At 32.8% G+C, this 22,675-nt stretch overlaps 1 protein-coding gene across 1 annotated transcript in view; it reads right to left on the reverse strand.

Annotated features, from left to right (window-relative positions):
- Rtkn2 (rhotekin 2) overlaps nt 1–22,675 on the reverse strand; it is a 58,706-nt gene that overhangs the window by 12,271 nt on the left and 23,760 nt on the right. Inside the window, exons 6-9 of the mRNA XM_048335529.1 lie at nt 20,745–20,942; nt 13,584–13,678; nt 6,366–6,472; nt 5,341–5,472 (exon numbers count right to left, since the gene is read on the reverse strand). Coding sequence (XP_048191486.1) covers nt 5,341–5,472; nt 6,366–6,472; nt 13,584–13,678; nt 20,745–20,942 — 532 coding nt within the window. The remainder of the gene's footprint in view (nt 1–5,340; nt 5,473–6,365; nt 6,473–13,583; nt 13,679–20,744; nt 20,943–22,675) is intronic.

The following is a 22,675-nucleotide window of genomic DNA, read 5'->3' on the forward strand; positions in this document are numbered from 1 at the left end:
AAATAATCCCAGGTGTTTCATAATAACTTTGCTTTCTAGGATCCATGATAAATACAACAATTAAAAGTAACTTCAATACAATTTAATAAAGGTCTACACCACATCAATTCATGTTATTGATTTGTTCAGTACAGTTATATTACTGAAATGAATAGTGCTTAATATAGTATTTAAATCAAGCATAGACTATGGATCTCAAAGACTCATACTTATTTTACATCTCACTCCACCCTACTGGCAATGGACAAAGCTTTGGTTAATAAAAATGCTTTTTACAATGTATAGGAGATTCAGTTAAGTACTCCTTATTGAAAGTGTCTTGCTCAACAACAATCATAGTGAAGTTTTTTGAAGTTGAAGCAATCACTTTGAAGTAAATCACCCTTTCAAATTTGGATTGAAAAGGGGAGGGGAATAGCTTTTAGGCTTTTCTTCCCTTAATGTGACTATTTCCACAGCTGGCTCCCTATGAAAATTAATGAAGAGACTTAGCTTTTACAGGAAATGCCATTTAGAAGAACAAGAATTATAGCTGTGATCAAAATAACAAAACCATTATTTATATACCTTAGTAACCGCAAAGTTTGTTTTCACATAATTTTTAAACTAAAACAAAAGTATTGTTTGTTAAATCACAAAAGAAAAAGAAGAAACTGAAAGACTTCTGATTTGTATTCAGCACTTAACATTATTAGGTTTAAAAAGATTTTAGGGACTTGACTTAAGGAAATATATTAAAAACTAAGACAAAAATCACTATTCCTGTAAATTTCATTTGGTCCTTCCTAAGCCAGAAAATATCAAACTGGCATGTATGAAAAGTCTTTATTTAAGAATATAGTAAATCATGTTTCCTTAGAAATTTCCAAAGAAAGCAAAATAATTAAACCGTCTATCCTGAATTTAAAACCATTCAAATATTGACTGAATTGGAAATCTATGTGTTTATTATTACAGGAGAATATGTGTGGAAATGAGACAGAGTATACTCATTTGTTACTCATAGAAGGGACAAATACCAAGCCCAACATGTATCACTAATATCATACAACCAGTATATGACATCAATTCTTTAAAATTTCATAAAGTATTACATGTCCTGTCTTTTCAGGAAAAGCTGTTAATTCAACCCCAGTTGATAAGAAAAAGGTTCTTTACAGAAGATTGTCAGCTAAACTATGGAGAAAGGCCAATATCACAAGGAATCTCCAATGTAATGACCTCAATTGTTAGACTGCACAGTGCCAGGGTTATTGTCCTCATCGATTACTTGCTAACTGTAAACAGGAAGATTACTTTTAGGCTAGAATGATAATATTACCTCTGGTGAGACCACCTGACATCCTGTGCCTAAGAAGATCAAGTTTCCAGATCTCAATCATAAATTAGAATGACTGTAGAAGATGCATAGTCCTTGAACAGTCCCAAATTGAACACATAAGCTAAAATAGTACTTTTGGGGATAGTGGGGACATTTGAATGTGGACTAGATACTGGATGAAATAAATAAATAAATATTAATTTTCTGCTTTATTCTACTACTGTAATTATTTATAACATAAAATGTGATTCCTGTTTTTAAATTTTGCAGGCTAAAGTATTCAGTATATAGAATGTATGTTATATGAGGCATCACAATGTGGAGGCCATGTTTAAACGACTTGGCAGAAAGTATGAATGTAAAGAGGTCAAGCAAACATGGCTGTTCAGTTCAATCTAGGTACTGGGTACACTGTGTGATCACATAGTATTTCAGCTGTTTGGTACATTTGAGTATTATTTAGGATGAAAAAAATCAGTGTAATTGAAGAAACAATTACATGATTTTCATGTTTTCAAAAAAAGTAACAAATATAATTTTTGTCTGGACAATGTTGGACTATCTGAATACTGAGATCCCTGATGTTTTCCGTAAGTGGGAAGTTTGCAAGTGATTGACTACAAGTTTTCTAAAGGAAGCTGGAAATACAAGTAGGAAGTGCAAGGAAATTTTGTACAGGGAAAGGGCAAGGATCAGTGAGAATAAAAACTAAAGTAGCAATATTAAAAGATTAGAAAATGGAAGATTGTTATCAGTTTCAAATTTGAGATGAAAATGATAATAATTAAACTGAGATAATTAAATTTTACTGATCTTTCTAACTGTAGTTTCTATTGCTACTTCAGGTTTAATTTTTAAAAATCATCTTTATACTTCAGACACAAGTCATGTACAGAAAAAAGGAAAGAGATATTTAAGTCATTAGTGTTCAGAGTTAACTATGGCCCAGATTGCCCTCAAATTTAAGGCCAAATCTATACAGTATTAGATCAATAATTTTCCTATGTACATGTAATGACCAAGTGTGGACTAAACACAGGAATTTCTAAGTATGACAATTTCAGGTATCTTGGCAATGAGTGATTGACTACTGAATCCGGTCAGTTACCTGGCCATCACCCTTTATTACCACCAGGAAAAAAAATAAAAACCCAACCAAGCAAAAAAATCCCACATCAATTCAGTCAGGACATGTAAACATGGCTACTACTCTTCTAAAATTACATATTCATCATTAGGCAGGAAATACAGCTGTATCACAAGAGTTTAAACATAAACGTTTTTATAAAATTAAATGGGAAAGATTTAACATATCTTTTTGGAAAATTAAATGGGAAAGATTTAAGCCGTTCATTGTAGGTTGACTGTCACTTCAAACTCAGTCTCATTTAGGGGTATTTTTACTTTCATGAAGAAAGATAAAAGACTAATTTTGTCTTCAAAATCCAACCTGTCAGTATGTCTATAAGGAAACAAAAAAAAACCAGTGTACAATTTTACAAGGGACAAGGTAACAAAGGGTCCTAAATCAAAGAAGCAAAAATAAGAAAAAAAAAGTCCAGGGACAACTGGAACATTTTTCTCTGTATATTAGATAATATTGTATCAATAATAAATATTATGAGTATAATAATATTACAATTGTTAGAAAATGTCCTTTGTTATAGATTAAGCATGGAAATATTCAGAGAAGAGACATTAGGACGTTTGCAACAGAAGACTCCTTTTCAGATGAGTCAGAAAAAAATTAGAGAGAAACCATATGATAAAAAATGGCAATAGCAACCAGACTCTGATGGCTCATGCCTATAATCCTACTCAGGAGGCTGATCTGAGGATGTTGGTTCAAAGACAACTGGGGTAGTGAAGTCCAGAAGATTCTTATCTCCAACAAAACACCAAAAAGCCAGAATTAGAGCTGTGGCTCAAACAGTTGAACATTAGCCCTGAGTAAAAAGATCAGAGACAGTGCCTACATCCTGAGTTCAAACCCCTGACATTTTCTCTCTCTCTCTGTGTCTCTCTCTCACAACCCCACCCCACACCCAAATTAATGGTTACAGAATTCAAATGAAGAGCACACAGATGTTAATTATTTTGTTTCAATTTTTTGTACATTTGAAAGGGAACACAATAGGAACAAAATAAAACAAACTTGGAAAGTAATGAAAAATTTCTACCACTTGTTCATTAATATATATATCCCACAATCTAATTTTCTAAAATAAATTCATTGTTATTATATGGAGGCATTAATTTCTATTATTAAAGAACAATACTAGTTTTTCCAGTAAATAAGACAGTTAAACTAGGTGGACTTAGCTATATGATAAAAGATCTCGCTAAAATATTTCTTTTGGTTAAAAAGCAGCATAATTTGTAAAAGTAGGATAGGATCAATATGTATTATCAGAAACAATCACAGAATTAAACTCAAGTCTATACACATCATAAGACTAGCTGTAACCACATGTTTTCTGCCATACAAGTATTAAAGAACCTATGACTTTACATTATCCTTTAAAATTTTTTTGGTTAGCAATGTGGCTTACACCTATAATCTCCATTACTAAGAGATGGAGATCCATCTCAACAAATAAAGGTGAATGTGGTGCCATACACCTGTCATCCCAGCTACTCAAAAGATGTAAATAGGAGGATCAAAGTTCAAGGCAGCACAGAGAAAAACTCAAGTCCCTATTAGAGAAATAGCTACAGCAAAGAGAGCTGGATCCCTGGGTCAAGACATAGAGTGATTGCCTAGCAAAGACTCTAGGTTCAACTCCTACCTAAAGAATATTTCAAACAAAGTAGAAGATATTCAGTTAATAGATGTTATAACCTGTATTTTATAATAAAATCACTTCAGTTAAGTTACATCAAAGGCAAGTAATGTAAAACAAGTAAAAACAATAAGCACAATTTATTTGGTAGAAAATACAGCATATTTTGTATAAAAATACCATTAAAAGTAACAATAAATTATGACTAGCAAACCTCCTCTATAGCAAACCAGCATATATATATTTATATGCTTTGTATATGTTTTATGTAGGTGTGTATATGTTATTATGTATGTATATATACACACACAACATAAAACACATATAGACAAACATATACAAAAATATCTATGAATAACAGATTCTGTAGGTGGCAAGTACAACTTTGTGTGTATGTGCTGATCCTGAGGCCTGAACTCAGGACCTGGGCACTGTCCAAGAGCTTCTTTTGCTCAAGACTAGTGCTTTACCACTGGAGTCCCACAGACTTTCCTACCTAGGCTAGTTTCAAACTGAGATCCTCAGATCTCAGCCTCCTGAGTAGTTAGGATAACAGGTGTGAGCCATTGGTGCCAAGCCAAGTACAACTTTTTGGGTTCAGTATACAAGCCTATCTGTCTCAACAGAAGTTTGGACAATTACCCATGAATCCCATAAGAATTCAGAAAGTATATTCAGTAATGTCCTTCCTTCCTTCCTGTTTTTTTTATTTTTTGGCCAATCTTTGGGCTTGAATTCAGGGCCTCTTTGTTCTCAAGGCTAACACTCTACCACTTAAGCCACAGCACTGCTTCTGGCTTTTTCTAATTAGTTTACTGGAGATAAGAGTCTCACAGACTTTTCTGCCCGGGCAGGAAATTTTTTATGCACTTTTTTGAATATTAATTAGAAAAAGTACTAATGTATCATAAACTAACAATTTATGTTTATAAAATCTCAATAAATTAATGAAACATGTAAATTCCTTGTCGATGTTACATTCTCACTTTGCAAGCTATTTACTAGTATTAGTAAAAAAGTTCAAATATTACTATGTGTTCTGAGGAAATATATAGCATTTCCTTTAATAGACAGTTCTATAATGCAACAGAAGGATACATAATATCTTTATGAACGAATGTTTTTATCAGTCCTCTCCTTTTCTTTTTACAAGATGCCATTACTATGAAGTACATAGAGATGAACAAGCTTCATAAAACATTGTGTCTTTATTTTCAAAATAAAAACTTAATTTACCTTATGAATGGGAACTACCAAAGTTGGCTCCACTTTGGCTTCAATTTCTTCTGGACCATAATAACAAAAGAGTTTACCCCCTCTCAAAACACAATACAGCCTCCTCCAAGCAGTCAGATCATCTACTATTTGCTGGAAAAAAAATCAAGAAATTATTAACTCTAAATCTGTACCTCCTTAGCTTTAAATTCAATATAATACTTAAGTTATCAAAGTTAAATTAGCTTTTTATGACTTTAAAATGTGAAACAATAACCCATTAATTTGCTATACAGTAAGCCTAATTGCCCCAAATTCAAGAATAAGTTAATATCAGAGAAGAAATGTTTGGAATTCTCAAAAGCATTAAGCAAAATGAAGGTAATGATTACCACATAAGTTTTACACACAAAACCATAAATCAATGCAGTTTTAGAAAAGTGAACCTATTAAAAATCACTGCTTAGAATTCCATAGCAATTCATCAAATGACTCAGGAAAATTATAAAAATAACTGTCAATGTTGAAAATATAATTTCCCCTTACCGTTTTTAGAACATTACAAAATGTTGACTACCTGGTAAGAATGCAAATTTCTCTTCCTGCTAATGGAATCTTTTAGGAAAAGCTATTGATTCATTGAAGCTCACAATTAATTATTTACTGCATATAAATAACTGTGGTTATAAATAAATCAGGAGTAGGTGGCACAGAGGCAGCTTTGGAAGCTCAGCGCCCTATACCATGCCAAAGGCTGTCTGCCAGGAGGCCCTCTATGTGAAAGGTGTCGGGCAGGCCAGTCAGTTTCCACAAGGGAACTCTGCTGCCAAATATCCCTGGACTGCAGGACAGTAAAGAAGTGTGGCTCTACAACACTGTACCAGACCCTTCCCTCTGCACTCCTTCGTAGCCCATACCTCCCACTGCTTATGTCCAATCATATTTTAAAAATGACATTGCAAAAGTCTTCCCAATATTAAGTCAAACCACTGCTTGAGTATTAGGCTTTCAGTTGAATGCTTGTAGGATATTTAAAGTCCTCTGACCTGTTGGTTAAGATATCCTGCAAATGCGTCCTTAGTCATACAAGCTGGCTGGGCAACCAATCGGCAGCACATGTTGCCATATAAGGGAAGCCAATAGGAAGACTCCTCTATTTAAAAGAAAGAAAACAAATCAGGTTACAAATACATGTTTAATTAGGGTGGCTTCCCTTTTTGGTACTTTTCTTTACATGTATGTATTTTATTTCTTCATACGAAAGCATTAAAAATATTTTCATTTAAAGGTTTACTTAGTCAAATAGCATTATCGTATTTAGTGACAAAATCAAATGTGAGAAATTAAGAATGATATGAAACGTGTAATTTACTGTATGCTATCATTTAGAATAATCACAGACCTTTTAGTATCTTGATCTAACTTAGTTTTAAAACTAATTATTTAATGAGGATTGTTCAGAGAATGTGATCTCATTTAATATAAAAATATTCTAATAAAGTGATTTGTTAAATTTTACTTTTTGCTCTCATTCTCATTATAATAATTAGCAAGAAGACCTTCTGAATGAAACATTATTTCAGTCTACAGCTTAATATAATCTAATCAACTCCTCTGGCCTTTCCTCTTCCCCTTGCTTTCCTAAGCAAACATGTCTTAAGCCATCAGATGTAGTCAAAGCAGAGCATGTGCAAGGGTTGAAAGGGAGCTGTAAAGTACTTTACTAAGTGCTAAAGCCAGGCCAGCTGAGAAGGGAGAGAACATTCATACCAAAGTACAATCTGGATTGGGGACTCTGTCTGAAGCAAGTTAAGACTGAGGGGAGGGCATCCATAAGTGGTCATTGAGGCCATTAGGAGATGTCCTCATGTGAGACTCTGGGCCCCAGTGGAGTAAGGAGTTCTTGGAGAGCCTCAGTATAGAGGGTTACTCTGAGGGGTAGTGCCAGATTCTTGGAGAACATAAAACAACTCTGTTTGGTGGGCAACTCAAGCATGAGAGTCAGCCACTGAGAAACTAAGGAAGCCATCCACACAGGATGATCAACTCAGTGTCATAAAAGTCAAGTGAGAAGGGCAAGCAAAGTCCTTGTCAGAAATGGCTGATTCCAGTGAGAAAGCAGAGAAAGTTAATGATGAGATAAACTCTTGAGAGTGACTTATGATTAAAAACAAAACAACAAAAACAATACAAAGAACCCATCTTGAATGTTTCCACTGGCAAAATCTTGGACAGTTTGAATTTTAAAATAAACTATGACATCAACAAATTATGATGCACTGCATAAAACAGGAAAATTGAGTCCATAAATATTCTGAGTCTTAAGAAAAAAAATCAAACCCAAAATCAAACAAAATAACTGACTATAATATTTAAAAATATTAAGGTCATAAAAGTCAGATTAAAGGAAACTAGAGTAGCATATGTAAAGGCAATAGGTAGATTCCTTTACCACAAAGAATATTACTGTAGTCTAGATTAAACAGATGGTGGTAATGTATACTGTTCATTTCATGAGCTGATGTAGTAGGATGACTTGATTCTACTTAAGATGTACCAACATTTTGAAAGGAGTTCTTGAGTGTCATGAATGCAACTTGGGTATCATGTAATTTTTTAGAAAAAGACATTGACATTCAACTTGTAAGTTTTTTTAAGTTCATTTTAAAAATCAATAAAGTGTGACAGTAGGTATTTACTTCTCCTATTTCCCTCCTAGGTAGGGAAAAAACTGAATTATTTATCCCGTGCATCATGGTACAATAAAAATCCAACACATGGCCTGAAAATCACACTGCTTCAGACACAAATGAGTCTAAATGATTTTTAAAAATTTGTGGTACTGCAGTTTGAACTCAGGGCTTTGCTTATTTGCACAGCTTATTGCCCATTGTACAGCTTATTTGCCCATGATGGGCACTCTACCACTTGAGCCATACTGCAGCCCAGAAATTATTCTTGGAAGTTTTTAAAGCTTAACCTGTTGGCAGTATCTATATAAAGTAGGCAGTCATTAGCTATAATTATGGTTTACCTGAAAGTCTAATTCTGGAAAAAACTGTTTTCATAAATAGACACTTACTCAACATATAGGTATAAGGTAATCAAAGTTAAGTCTATTAAAGAGAAAAATGAACTTAAATAAAAAGTACAAAGTAAAACAAACAAGTATTTTTAGCTACTCACCAACAGAACCTTATACCATATAAAAACATATAATCTTTTTTCTGAGACTAATCAATCTTTTTTTAAAAGAACTTGTTAAAGGTAACCTTGGAAAAGTAAGTGCATAAATACAATACATGCAGTGATTCCAAAACGCAGACATAAATAAACAGGTCATTTTTTTCTAAAATCAGCAGGAAATGAAATAAAAATTCTATAAAGTCATGCATCTGAGTAACACATCAGCAATTTTCTTTATAAGGGAATTTTCAGATTTATTAATGGCTTATATTCTAAATATCTATACATTTTTGTTTTAACTTAGAAGTTAGAATGTATCTCCTAAAGAAATAGAATAAAAATGAATAAATTCTCAGATTAGTGTATAAAGTTTATGCAATCAATAATGTATCTGGAACTTAAATAACACATGTAAAAATGTGTTTTCTTTGGTAAAACACATTCACATTTCATGGCATGAAAACTTAAGGATAATAATTCCTTCTTGACTGCAGTCCATGAAAAGGGATAAGACTTAGAATTCCTTGCTCCATAGCCCATTTGCCACTTATCTTGCAATAGCTTAGGTTTCTTTATAACTTAGAAATGAAACAGGGTCACCTTATCTCTATGCTTCTGACAAAAAATGTGGCACCTAAATTAGCCATTTTGCATATCAGAGTATCAATTTCTCACAATTCTAAAAGTATTACTGATCTTAAATAGTTGTGTTGTTATAAAAATCCAATACATGTATGCACATCAATCATATGTCTGGCACATAAGAACTACTTCTCTTGATTTCATATCTAGGACAGTCTTACTCCCCAAACCACACACTTTCCATTTCTCAGTGCTCTCTCTCAATCCCTGTGTTATACACTATTAAAAAAGATAACTCTCTTTTCTAACAGAGGGACACGTGTGGAAAAGACAAAATAAAATAACATTTTGACATAACATTACTTAAAATTTTATATAATTCATTCTTAATTTCAAATGGGAAATAAAAAGGAGTTTAAAAATGGTGAGTAATGATAACCAACACCTAGGCTGTAGAATGCCAGCTAAAGAATATCTCAGCCATAGGTAAGGAAAATCTTCATAATATAATTTCATCAGCTTATAAATGTATCAACTTTTCCTGATGACAAATATAAACCTTCAGACACCATTGGGCTATTTCCTTAAATAATAAAACTAAGTTATAATTTTCAAAAATTGTATGTCTTCTCTTAGTTTTATAGTATTTGATAGATATTATCATTACTTTAAGAAAACTCAAAATATTAACGGAGATTTGTATTAATGAATATAAAATCTATAGAATCTATAATCTCCAAAGTCAACAGATTTGAATTTTATTGTCTTTCACAGTTTTTAATATGTAGGTATTTTTATTTCCTGAAGAGAGGACTATACCACATATTTTCCATACTTATTTGCCCTTCAATATTTTGTAGAAGTAGAATCCAGAAATATCTTACAGAACACTGAAGACAACCAAGGTTATCACTGCTGTGCTGATTTTTTGTGAATTTTAATCCTTTCATCACTTGTGAATTTTAATCCTTTCAGCTAACTTGTTTGAAAGAGTGGGGCCTTCCATTTATTCCATTACCTTCATACATTACAATTTTCTGGTCTTGGGTAGTACTATAATAGCAACGATGCCTGACAGCAAAGTTCACCAGAGGAAGCACAACCTATCCTCGACTGTTGTAGTCTTTGACTCAACCATGTACTAATTATGTTTCTCAGTTACTAAGTTGTATTTTGCCACCTGTAAAATGTAAATGACAATCAAATGAGGACCTTTGGAAAGTCTCAGAGCTATCCTGTGGTAGAACTAGAATATAAACTTCCTGTTCTAGAGACCCCATTACTAATAGCTAAATTAGAATGAATCCATACAATGGCATCTTACCGAGTTTAAGAATAAAACGTGCTTTTAAAGTGTTTAGGATGGTTTCTTGGGTCCTCAGTTTTAGAAGACTGACATAAGTGGGACAAATATCAGCTTTTCAGATCAATCCCCACACTGAAAATGATGAAAACAGTTGAATAAATGTAATCTTTTTCTAAAACAATAGAGATAACAAGATAAGGTCTCCTGTTAACTTTGCCTAGGCTGGTCTCAAACAGAAATCTTTTTTCTACTCCCTGAGTAGCTGGAATTACAGGAGTGTCACCAGACCTGGCTATTCTTGATTAAAAAAAAAAAAAAGTATTAACAATGGACTCTGAGTAAGGAAAGTGACACAGCAGATGTGAAACTCCAGTAGAAATATTAGAGCTGAGAAACACAATAACTGAAATGAAGAAGCTTATGTAAGGATTTAATAGCAGATCAGACAGAATTGGAGCCACAAAAGGGTAATAATCAGAGGATAAAATGAGGAAAATGACCAAGTATTTAAAAGGCATAAAGGAAAAGAAAAGCAAGAAAAATAAATAGCAGTTGTCTGAAGTGAGATTTTTATCCAACTATAAATCATCAATCAACAATTAAAAGATACCTTTCAAAAGTAAAGTGAAACTTTTGATATGGAAAGAACCTACTGACAGATGCCATAGTTAGGCAAAACTAGACTCAGAAAGACAAATGTCATATGTGGAATCTACACTTAAAGTGGGAGCAGCACTATTCGTGAAGACAAAAGAGGCTGTGGGTGAAGGGAGAAAGGGTAACTGGGGAGTGAATATGATCAAAGAATATTACATAAATGTACAAAAATGTTATAATAATCCATTAAAATGTAAAAAAAAAGTTCTAAGGATTATATGTTAAAAAGGAAAACCATCTCAGGTCCAAGATATAAATATTAAAAATAAACTTTATTTTTTGAAATTAAAAACAAAAAGAATATAATATATAAGAGCACATAAATTAAATAAATTGAGTACCACTGTTCTAAAGTTCTTCCTTACTTGGTCTGAGATGAAGGAATAACTATCTTTTAGACTTCAATAGGTAGGATGACTACATTTTTTATGGATAATTTCTAAAAGATGACAGAAGGATTGTATAAAAGCGAAATATTCAACAAAAAACATAATTGATTTTAAAAATACAAAAAAGAGAAAAAATATCTCATTACTAAAAGATAAATAACCATAGGGAAAAAAAGACAAATAGAAAACTGAAGTTATCATGGTAGATTTAACCCTGAATATAGGGCTGTATGTTGCGGCATAGTAAAGGACTAAAGGCTCCAGTTAAAAAAAAAAGATTTAATTGATTTAAAACCCTATCTGAATACCAAGCCTATTATGTAAGAACAAATTTACACAACTCACTTGATAACAAACTGAAAAATTTTAAAGAAAAAATAGATATGAGAAGTAGAAAAGTCCATAATCATAGAATATTTTATTACACTTTATAGTAATGTAGACTATGTACAGTATAACCATTATTCCTAAAAATACTAGTATACTTACAACATAGTACTAAATAATAAACTAATCAAGCCTATTTCCAGGAGAACCAAAAAGGAAAAGGAGAACAGCTGAAGAACCTAGAACTTTTAAAAAAGATAATTTTCCAGGTACCAATGGATCATGGCTATAATCATAGTACCCAGGAAACTGAGACCTAGAAGATGGTTGTTAAAAGCCAATCCATGCAGAAAAGTTGTAAGACTAACTCTTTAATTAAAATGCCCAATCAGAGGCATTGATCCAGCAGTAGAACAGAACATCATCTGTGAACAAGGAAGCCAAGCTAGAAAGAGAGAGGACCTAAATTCAAGCCTCAGTATCCACATCAAAACCAAAAAGATAATTAAACCAACATAGAATGTTATAATCATAGAGTGAAATACTATAAGCAATTTAATTCATGATGACCAAAAAGTAAATCATATAATCTCTCAAGATGGTATAATATGATTACATCTATAAAGTTCAAACCACACAAAACTAAATTAGACACACATGTGACTGAACCAAAAAGAAAAGCAAGGAAGCAAACATCATAGACATCTATCTATACTGCTATAAACAGGGAAAGTGTTATCTGAAACATCACATTTTTGGAGGGATACACTTCATAATTATTTATTATAAACTGTATATTTGCATTCCACAAACTATTCTACTATTTTTAATTTTTTATTTATATTTTTTATTGCCAGTCCAGGAGCTTGAACGCAGGGCCTGAGCACTGTCCCAGGCTTTTTTTTGCTCAAGGCTAGCACTCTGCCACTTGAGCCACAGCGCCACTTCTGGCCTTTTATATATATGTGGTGCTGAGGAATCGAACTCAGGGCAAGCACTCTTGCCACTAGGCCATATTCCCAGCCCAATTCTACTATTTTTAATGTAATATTTCCAAACGAACTTAAATAGTGTGACATCATCAATCCCATTACTATGGAGCATCAACCTTTCCAGCAATAAGTATATTTATCACATAATCCTATATATTTTCTCCAGAAAATGAACAAGTACACCATTCAAATCAGATTTACAAGCTACTTTTCCAATATTGCTCTATATTTTTCATGACAGGTAAAATAATCTGTTAGAGTGTTCATACCAAGTTTTTAAGTCCTCCTAATTTCCTATCTTCCTTTGGTACTTTAGTATATATTTCTTTAGATAAACTACAATGACCACTTTTACAAAAAGAAAGCTATAGGATTATTTTAGCTCCTTTTAAAAAATATCTTTTGTTTCCCCAAGAGATGAGTTGGCATGCTTGATTTCAAAATGTACAGCGAAAAGAATGGTGAGTCATCAAATTCAAGCCAAAGATAAGGCCTCCTAACAGCCCACACCTTACTATTCTCACTTAGGAAGCTTAAAAGTTTTCAGTTTTTTTTCCCTTTACGGAAAAGAGACAGACATCCTTAAAAGAACCCAGAGACCAATGCTTAACGTATAAAACTGTAACCTCTCTGTACATCAGTTTTATAATAAAAACTTAAAAAAAAAAAGAACCCAGAGAATCACTTACGTCTTCATTACTTAGGCCAACTATCCACTCCAAAAAATACCAAAAAATTAAAAGTTTATCACTGTCTTTACACTCACACACATACACACACACGTTCACACATAAATAACACATGTAAAACATATACTGCACTTACCATTTCCATTAATAGACAGATTATGGGTCTTGAAGCTATCCTCAGCACTTTCCAAAGTTAGGGTAGTATGAGCTAGCAAATTATACTTTGCACCACTGACAGAAAGAAAACATGTTTTAAATATTTACATATGTTTTGTATGTATTAGATAAAACATTTAAAAGTTTAAACCAAATAGTAAACAACCTGACTTTAAGAATGAGCAAAGGGCTTTAACAGATATTTCTTTAAAGATACACAAAATGCTAATAAAAACATGCTGAACATCACTACACTTGCAAAATAGTATAAATGCTATGGAGAACAGTATCATAATTCCACCAAAAATTTAAAATTCAATATAATCTACCAATTTTATTTTTCAATACACATTCAAAAGAACTGAAAGCAAGGACATGAACAGTCTGCTTTTATTTATAGTAGCATTATTCACAAGAGTCCAAAGGTAGAAATAATTCAATGTCTATCCAACAATAAATGAATAAAAAAAAGGTGGATGTGTGTGTGTGTATGTGTGTGTGCGCGTGCTATAAACTATTATTCAGTCTTAAAAAAGAAGAGAATTTGGATACAGGCAACAATATGGATGAACCTTGAAAATATTATGCTAAATCACAAAAAGTCACATACTATAAGTGTGATTTCACTTATAACCGGTACCTACAATAATCAAACTCATAGAAATGCAAAATTAAATGGTGATTATGAGATGAAGGAATGAAGAATCAAGTGTCTAATAGTACAAAATCCAATGGAGGCAGATAAAGTTCACAAGATGGTCAGTGATTATAGCTGTAAAAACAATGAGAGTGTACTTACAATGTCTCTGCACTGTATACTAAAAACTGTATACACTTAAAAAATTTAAAAAAATGTAAGTATTATCCACAAGTATAGTATATGCCTCTCAATTCCTAGCACTCCAGAGGAAGGAGCAGAAGGGTTATGAATTTAAACAGGCCTGGGCTACAAAAAAAGAACCTGTCTTAGTAAACAAAAAGAGATAAAAGATACTATAGATCACACATTTATATTCCAGATAAGTTGTTAATCAATTTAGCACATTTTTGTCTTTATATTTTGTAATTAACTTGAAAATTATTTAAATATTTTTGTGAAGGGTCTCCATTCACTCAATAGATAGTCACTAAATAAGAGATGCTAAGTCTTTTTATCCTTTGTCTCTCGATTTTGATATTCCCTTTCACCTCCCTAGTCCTAATACCAGTATATACAGTGTCCAGGATACTCAGATGAGATACAGTGATAGCGCGAGTACCACAGGAAGGGATACAAGAGGATCATCAACAAAAGAAGCTACGGTTTCACATGGCATGTTGGAAGTAATTACAACAGTGATATAACACTTGTTTCCATAACATGGAGTTCATTTAACTTAGCATCATCTTATGTGTTCATAGGGGCATTGCTAGCTATTAGGCTCTTATGATCCTCTGCTGTGACTAGCCTAAACCTGTGCTAATTATTCCCTATGAGGGAAACCATAGATAAAAAGACAAACGACTCCAAAAGCAATACTTGCAAAACCATTTGGTGTAAACCAACTGAACAACTCATGAGGGAGAGAGAGAAAGAGGGAGGGGGAAGGGGGAATGAGGGAGGAGGTAACAAACAGTACAAGAAATGTACCCAAGGCCTAACATATGAAACAGTAACCTCTCTGTATATCAATTTGACAATAAAAAAAAAGATATGCTAAGTCCTAAGCTAAGCTATGGACATTTAGTTGTAAACAACTCCCTGCATTATATTCTGGTATAGGCATAGTACTATACAAAATATCAGTAATTCCAAGTTGTAATGCAACTTCTTCCATGAAAAAAATAGAGTGAGAAAACCAAGGACCTCAGTTCAGTAGATAAATTAGGGAACGTATTCTGAGGTGGTGACAGTAATGTGGTTAAAAAAGATCTAGACAAGCAAACAAAACTTCTAGGCAGAGAAGATGCATGTGCAAAGGAGGTACTGAAAAAAAAATCAAGGTTGGAACACAATGAGTGAGTCAGAGGCACAGTGCAACACACGTTGGAAATACAAGTAGAATTAGATCACTGATAGCTCTGTGAGCCTTGGAAGAAGGGTGGTTTAAATCAGTGTAATGGGAAATGAGGATAGGTTGATGAGGTAAGAGACAGGATATGACTTGTAACATCTCAGGTTAAGATCTGAAGAAGATTATCTCCTTACCTCAACTCTAGCCCTGCTTCACTGAGCTCTCTTCTCAAATAGGCCTCCATGAAGACTTATCAACATGGGAGCAAAACACTAACATGGTTTCAAACATTTCAAGATTGCATCCTTAGGAAGACCCTAATCCCTCTTGAGAAAACTCAGGGCTGCCAAAAGTATTTGGTGTGTGTTCCTGTCAACACCTGGAGACAGTACCACTGTTCCCCAGTCTTTATGAGAAGGCAACAGCCTGACCCAGAGCTCTAAGCACGTTAGCAAACCTAGACTAGATGCACCACCTCCCCTAGTGGCTGTTTGAAATTCTTTGTTTTCCAGTCTCTGGACCAGCTCATCCCCTCCTCATATTCTCATTCTCCCTTTCAGATCTTAATGGAGTTTTCTATTACAATAATACACTACTAGTTAAAATCTTCCTTACCATTTTAACTAGTGTCCATCTTTATCTTTGAAAAAGTGAATCTCTTTCTGGTTATGTATGTCAAAGATTTAGAGTTTCTATCTATAGTGTGAGAACATAGAGGACTTCATTACTAATGTCATTTTTCTTTTCTTTTCAGTAGAGTCCCCTTTATGCTACTTATGTTAAAATAGTATGCTTGTCAAAATACCTGGATATTCTGGTGATAAGTTTCACATCCTTGCACTGATAAAAAGCGAAGCAAATTTTTGTTCAATGACAAGTGCATTTTCTGTGTTAAGAAATCTCATTTTGTGTCTTTTCCTGGTTTTGTTATTTTCCAGGACAGTAAAACCTCAAAATATCAGAGTAAGTATATTAACACACAAATACTGTTTCTCTCTTCCTTTCTCTTTCACTCTCCCTTTCACCTTCCCCCCATATATAACATATACACACATCCACACATTCTGATATTATGGGGCAGAGAAGGGAGGTGGGAGAAGAAATGATAGAAGGAGAGAAAGAAGGAGAAAGAGATAAACTTTGGACACAAGATTGATGTCTGGTGAAACTTTTATTAATTGTATAAGGTGACATGTTTCAAAATCATGAAACTACATTTCTTTCTAAATCTTTAAAACAGCAATATATGTGCATTTAATAAGCTCATAATATTTGCATTTGCTTCTTTAACAAATAAAAGCATACTTTTCCTGTAGAATATTATTCCCTTGGAGAATGACATTTGGTTTTTAACGCACAGCCCTTACAGACCACAGATGCCATTTAATATGTAGTGTTTTTAGCCAATGTTTTTATAGAAAAAATTATGTTTCTAAATCTTAACATGACATTTAAACAAAACAATGCATGAGTTCTGAACAACCGGTTAGAATGTCAGACTAAAGTTCACTAAGAACCAACAAATCTCCACTGATTTTAGAACTAAGCTCATACTAACCTTATAGTTACTATGGGATAGTCTCTATTATTATTAACTTAACCTGTACATGTTTCTAGAGAGCCCTTCATAATTAGGTCTGATTTTTCTCTAGTACCTAGACAATGAGTCCCCCAAAAGTGGAAAAATTATTAAAGATGGAAAATCAAAGTAATTAAGAATAGCAATTATAGTGTAAGAGCTGATAATATTATGCACAAAACTACCAATTACTAGTTACATTAGCTATGATTTTCAAGGTAAAATAGTTTAAGCATTGTCCCAAAATGTTTATTTATCACTACGGCATATTTTATGGAGGAACGGCATTTAAAAAACTAGATGAACATTTTGCATTGACAAAGTATTATAATTTCCCACATGAAATAATGGTAAATAGATTTCCTATTAGCATAATGCACAATATGTTATCTTTAGGAAAAGATTGACAATGAATAGAACTGCTTACATTTGCCAGGTTCTACAGTTTTGAGGGCTAACACTCTCTTAGGAAGAAGAAAAAAAAACAGAAAAAGGATGTTATAAGGTCTAAGACACTAACTATGGTAAAGAGATTAAGATGATAAGACTTATCAAATGGGCAAGGAAAGTGACATTTGTGCAGAGATCTGAACAAAGAAATAAGCCATGACAACAACAGAGGGAAAACCATTTCAGGAAAAGGACAGTAAGTATAAAAGCCAACAGGAACATATGCTAGGTATGCTTGCTAAACAATAAGGAATCCAATGTAGCTGGAGTACAGTAAGAGAGAAAATGATGGGAGATATCCAAAAGGCAAACAGAGAAATGGGACAAACACCATACACAGCAGTCTCTGTAGGGCATAAGAAAACACTAGACTGTATTCAAAGTAAGATGTAAAGCAAATGGTGTGTTTTGTGCAGAGGATGTTGTATGATCTGATGTGAATGATAATCAAATAATCCCCTGACTATTCTGTAAAGCACAGATCACAGGGATGAAACATAAAAATGGAGTCATCAACTAGGGGGTTGCTGCATTAGATCAGACAAGAGATGATACAGACCTGGAACAGAGTGTTAAAAAGTGTCAGGGTTTTAATATATGCTCAACATTGACCCAGTGAAAACTGGATGTGAAAAAAAGAATCAAGAACATATCCAAGGCATTTGGTCGTGACAACTAGAAAATGGAATTTTTATTAATTAAAATGAGGCAGACTGAAGGAGGAATAGACAGGAAAGAATCTGATTTGAGGAAAGAAAGTTTGATTGTTCTAGACATCCAGAAGTGTCATTGGTCAGTCTGATTGTTTGAGACATCTAAATGTGGTACATGTAGGTACATGACTCTGGAGACAAGAGGAATACATATTGTGGATACAAATTTGGGAGTTACCAGTGTATAAATAGAACTGAATATAAGTTACAAAGTTAAGTGATGTCAAATAACCAATTACTCCATTATTTCAGACTAATGTGAAAAGAAATGAACAACAGTAAAGAATAACACTGAGGTAAAAGGAAAATCCAAGCGAAGCCCTAGAAGCCAATGTTTAAAAAGCCAACTCACAAAGTGATCAGTTGTGTTATCTGAATGGTATAGGAAGAATAATACCAAAAACTAACCACTGGATGTGCCAACCAACATACAAGCCAGTGTTGACCTTGTTGAGAGGAATTTCTATAGGATGGGATGGATGAAACATAGTTAAACCCAATGGAAATGGCCTGAGAAAACAGAAGAGAAAGTAAAGATAGGAATAAAAAGAAAACCTATTTCTAAAAAGGGCAGTTATGAAAAGGAAGGTACTTCAGCATTTTTGTAAACTGGTGGGAAGGAAACCTGAGGATATGCAAGAACCTATCTCTGAATAACTGCAAGGATGGGATCTAGTTCACAAGAAGATGGGCCCTATGTGCAAAGTCAGTTCAAAGAGAAGGAAATGGTCACATAGGTGCAAATAAACTGGTGGACTTGGTGAATGGCGGATATTCAAATTCCCCACTAATTATTTAAAAAATATTAATAATATGTGAAACAAAGCCACCAGCTAATTTAAAATGTATTTTAATATATATACTTTCAAATGTATTTTAATTGAATATGCTTTCATTAACTACAAAAAGATCACACTAAACTTTATCAGTTTTCATGGTTAAAATTAAAAAAAATTTAAGTATTTTTACAATGAAGAATAATGTACTTAATGTACTAAATAGTTATCAAAGAAGATTAAGTTGTTGATTTAATGATTAGAAGTACTGAGAATTTAATTAAAGAAATTTCAGCAAGTTAAATTCCACAAATAAAATGAATAAATGAGTCACATTAGGGAACATACTAAAAATTGCCAAAAATGTTCACTGTCTTCTTTCAGTTCCAACAATACTTTATGATGATATTCCAAGTTACTTCATTTTTAAACCATGACTAATTATAATTTTATTGTTTCCAAAACCAACAATGACTTCACTTTTAAAACATTCTTGTCAGGATAACATTTTCTTTCTAAAACATTACACTCATTTCTTTAGCCAACCCTCATATTCAGTCCCCAAAAGTTAAATCAGCTACATTTTCTGTATCAAATAGGCCAACTGTTATAACACTGAAGTGAGGAAAATGATATGAAAAAATAAATGACTACTTAAGTGGCAATGTGAAAGAATTCACTCTTGTCAAGAAAAATAGCTGTATTTGGTCACAGGCCATATTAGTAGGGAACATAAATATTACTTTATATTTATGCATTTTGGTTAAAGACTATTATCTGTAGTTCAAATCTTACTCTTATAAAATCTCCTATAAGTCTTACCATTGAATTAGATCACTATTAAAGAAACAAAAGTAATCAATTTATGTACTGACTTCTAAGGCTATATCCTCAAACTTTCACCATGGGAGTATTAGTTAAAAGTATTTGGGGGCTATGAGTAAAACCAGATATATTCTGGATTTAAACCAGAGGCTGAAAAGAGAACTGGTATTACAAGAACATGATTTGCTGAAATGTTATAAAAGGGTAATTGGCTAAATTAAGAATAGAGGAAATTATAAAAAGGCCTGATTTCCTCACAAATTAATGGCAAGAAAAAAGTAGATACAAATATAATAGACTAAAACAAACCACACGTGCTTAAATGTAACACTATAGACATTGTTTAGATTGATTTAAATAAATCACAACAGATTTTCAAACTTGTAACAATCTGAATATATTTCAGACATTAGATATACTAAGAGCTTCCTTTTCATTTTGTTAGTATGATAATGAAGGTTTTCAAAAATTTATTAAAAAAATTTAAATCTATGAGAATGAGCATGGCATACATATAGAAACTCAGCAAACATTAGTCACTACTGTAGCGAAAACTTTGTCATCCGCATAGATCTTTTTCAAGAAAAACATTTCTTTTTCTGGTAGATACTAGAATTCTAAAAATACTCTATTACCTGGCTTCCTACCTTCAAAGGGAGATATTAAAGATACCTCAACTGTGTACGTTTTTTTTCCTGCAGATATTTTCCCATCTGAAGTGTAAACATCTACCAGTCATATAAAACTTTGAAGTATCACCTACGTTTTATTAAATTACCATAGATACTGTATTAGAAAACTTACGAAACAGTAGAACTGAGGAACAAACTTGTTTCATGGTTCTCATCTTGAAACACGGAATGTATTTTTTTTCCTGTTGCTTTGCTTATGGATGTTTTAAGTTTCTTGGCTAGCTTTTTTGGTGTATTGGTTATGGAAGATTCATCTGCACAGCAACTATATACTTCTACTTTTATCTGAAAGTCTGGTCCTGTTTCGTTACTAAAGATAAACATTTTTAAAAGGATATGAACAGCATTAGAAATTTAACCCAGTAGAAAATAAAATGACAACATTGTTTGATGTTTTCAGAACATAAAAAATGGCATTTAAAATATCCATCATGAAGCAGAAGTTCCTTGTGTTTATTTAGTATATAAGAGGCCTAAAGAATTACTACAGATTTTACCCTAGATTCTACACTAAGGCAACCTTAACTCAAACCAATACACAGGCATATTAATTAAAGAGAAAGAATAAAATGCCCTAGTAATTTTGTTGCCAGTGTTAAATTTTCAGCCCTTTACTGACACTATACCTAAGGTATTTACATTACATGTATAATTTCCTGAAATGCTATTCTTCCAAAGTCAAATCTGCTGAATGTTTAGTTTTCTTCATACCCACTTACAGCCCACTTACCACTGTGCATGTCCACTGCATTTTTGTACTTAATAACTATAAACATTTCAGTATTTGGTCTTATAGAAAGCATGAACTACTTGAGGACAGGCACTGTCTTAATGCTTTTTTGTATCAGTATAGCACTGAACTAGGGGATGTTTGATACACATTTGTTAAATTTATATACAGAAATTATATAATTTTAGTCAATGCTAAAACTGACATCTGTTTTGAGACATAATGAACTACCTTTACCATAAAGACTGGTGGGGTTACTAATGATAAAAATACACTACAGACTGTATCTGTCTATAGCAGATGTTGCCTGCAGATGCCTGCAGATGGAAGACCCATCAGCCTAAGAGACTTGAAATTCTGCATAGACTTTACAATTTAAGTAATTTAAATGATCTATCTATAGTTCAGATAAATCCAAAGAATAACTTCAGATATTTTTATGGTTTATTATTTGGTAACTTAAGAAAATACAGTATTCCTGGTAATGACTAACAAATGTCAATATTTAGAGGAAAAAAGAGATTCGTACACATTGAATACTTATTAAAAACAATCATCATAACAAAAAACACATTTTTAACATTTAGAACATTTGTCAGCAGTTATTTTTAGGACAATTTAAAATATTTACAGAATTTTTACAAAACGATAAATCATGTGTTGTCTTCCCAAATGATTTGTATTGTTTGTTCCCTGAGGCGGGTAGGGGGGTTGGGGAGTCTGAATTTTGTCTCTGCAGTTAAAAAAAAAACACACAATAGCAAAGTGAGTGAAGAAAATAGTCCATTAACAGGATAATTTTGGCAGAAAAAATAATTAGCAATGGTTGACAATGGAAATAAATCTACTCAGATAATTTAATTTTTTTAGCTTGAATTATATAAGCATTTGGGGATTATTATTTTTTTCCTTTGGTGGAGGGGAGAACCTTAAATAAGTGTCTATAGTTTAACAGGGGTTGAAATAAGGCCTGTTACTGCTAATAATCCTGAATAATACATTTTTTTTCAGCACAACACAATTATTTTGGGATGCTGAACTAGAAGCCACAAAATATGATTTTCTAGAATATTTTCATGGTTATGTGAATAGCAAAACTAGTCTTATGAAATCACAATTACAACTCCATTGCTGAAAACAGAAAAAAAAACACACAACACCCCATGTATATTGATTTTATCTTACAGTTCAGCAGATATTAACATTTAGATATGAAGATAGTATCTTTGAAAGTCTAAAATAAACACAAATCCCATGCTGGCTTAAGCCAATAGAAGCTTTGAAAAAGACCAGGAGAAACTTATGTTAGTTAA

This window comes from Perognathus longimembris, chromosome 2 (assembly GCF_023159225.1).
Source record: "Perognathus longimembris pacificus isolate PPM17 chromosome 2, ASM2315922v1, whole genome shotgun sequence".
Lineage (NCBI taxonomy): Eukaryota > Metazoa > Chordata > Mammalia > Rodentia > Heteromyidae > Perognathus > Perognathus longimembris.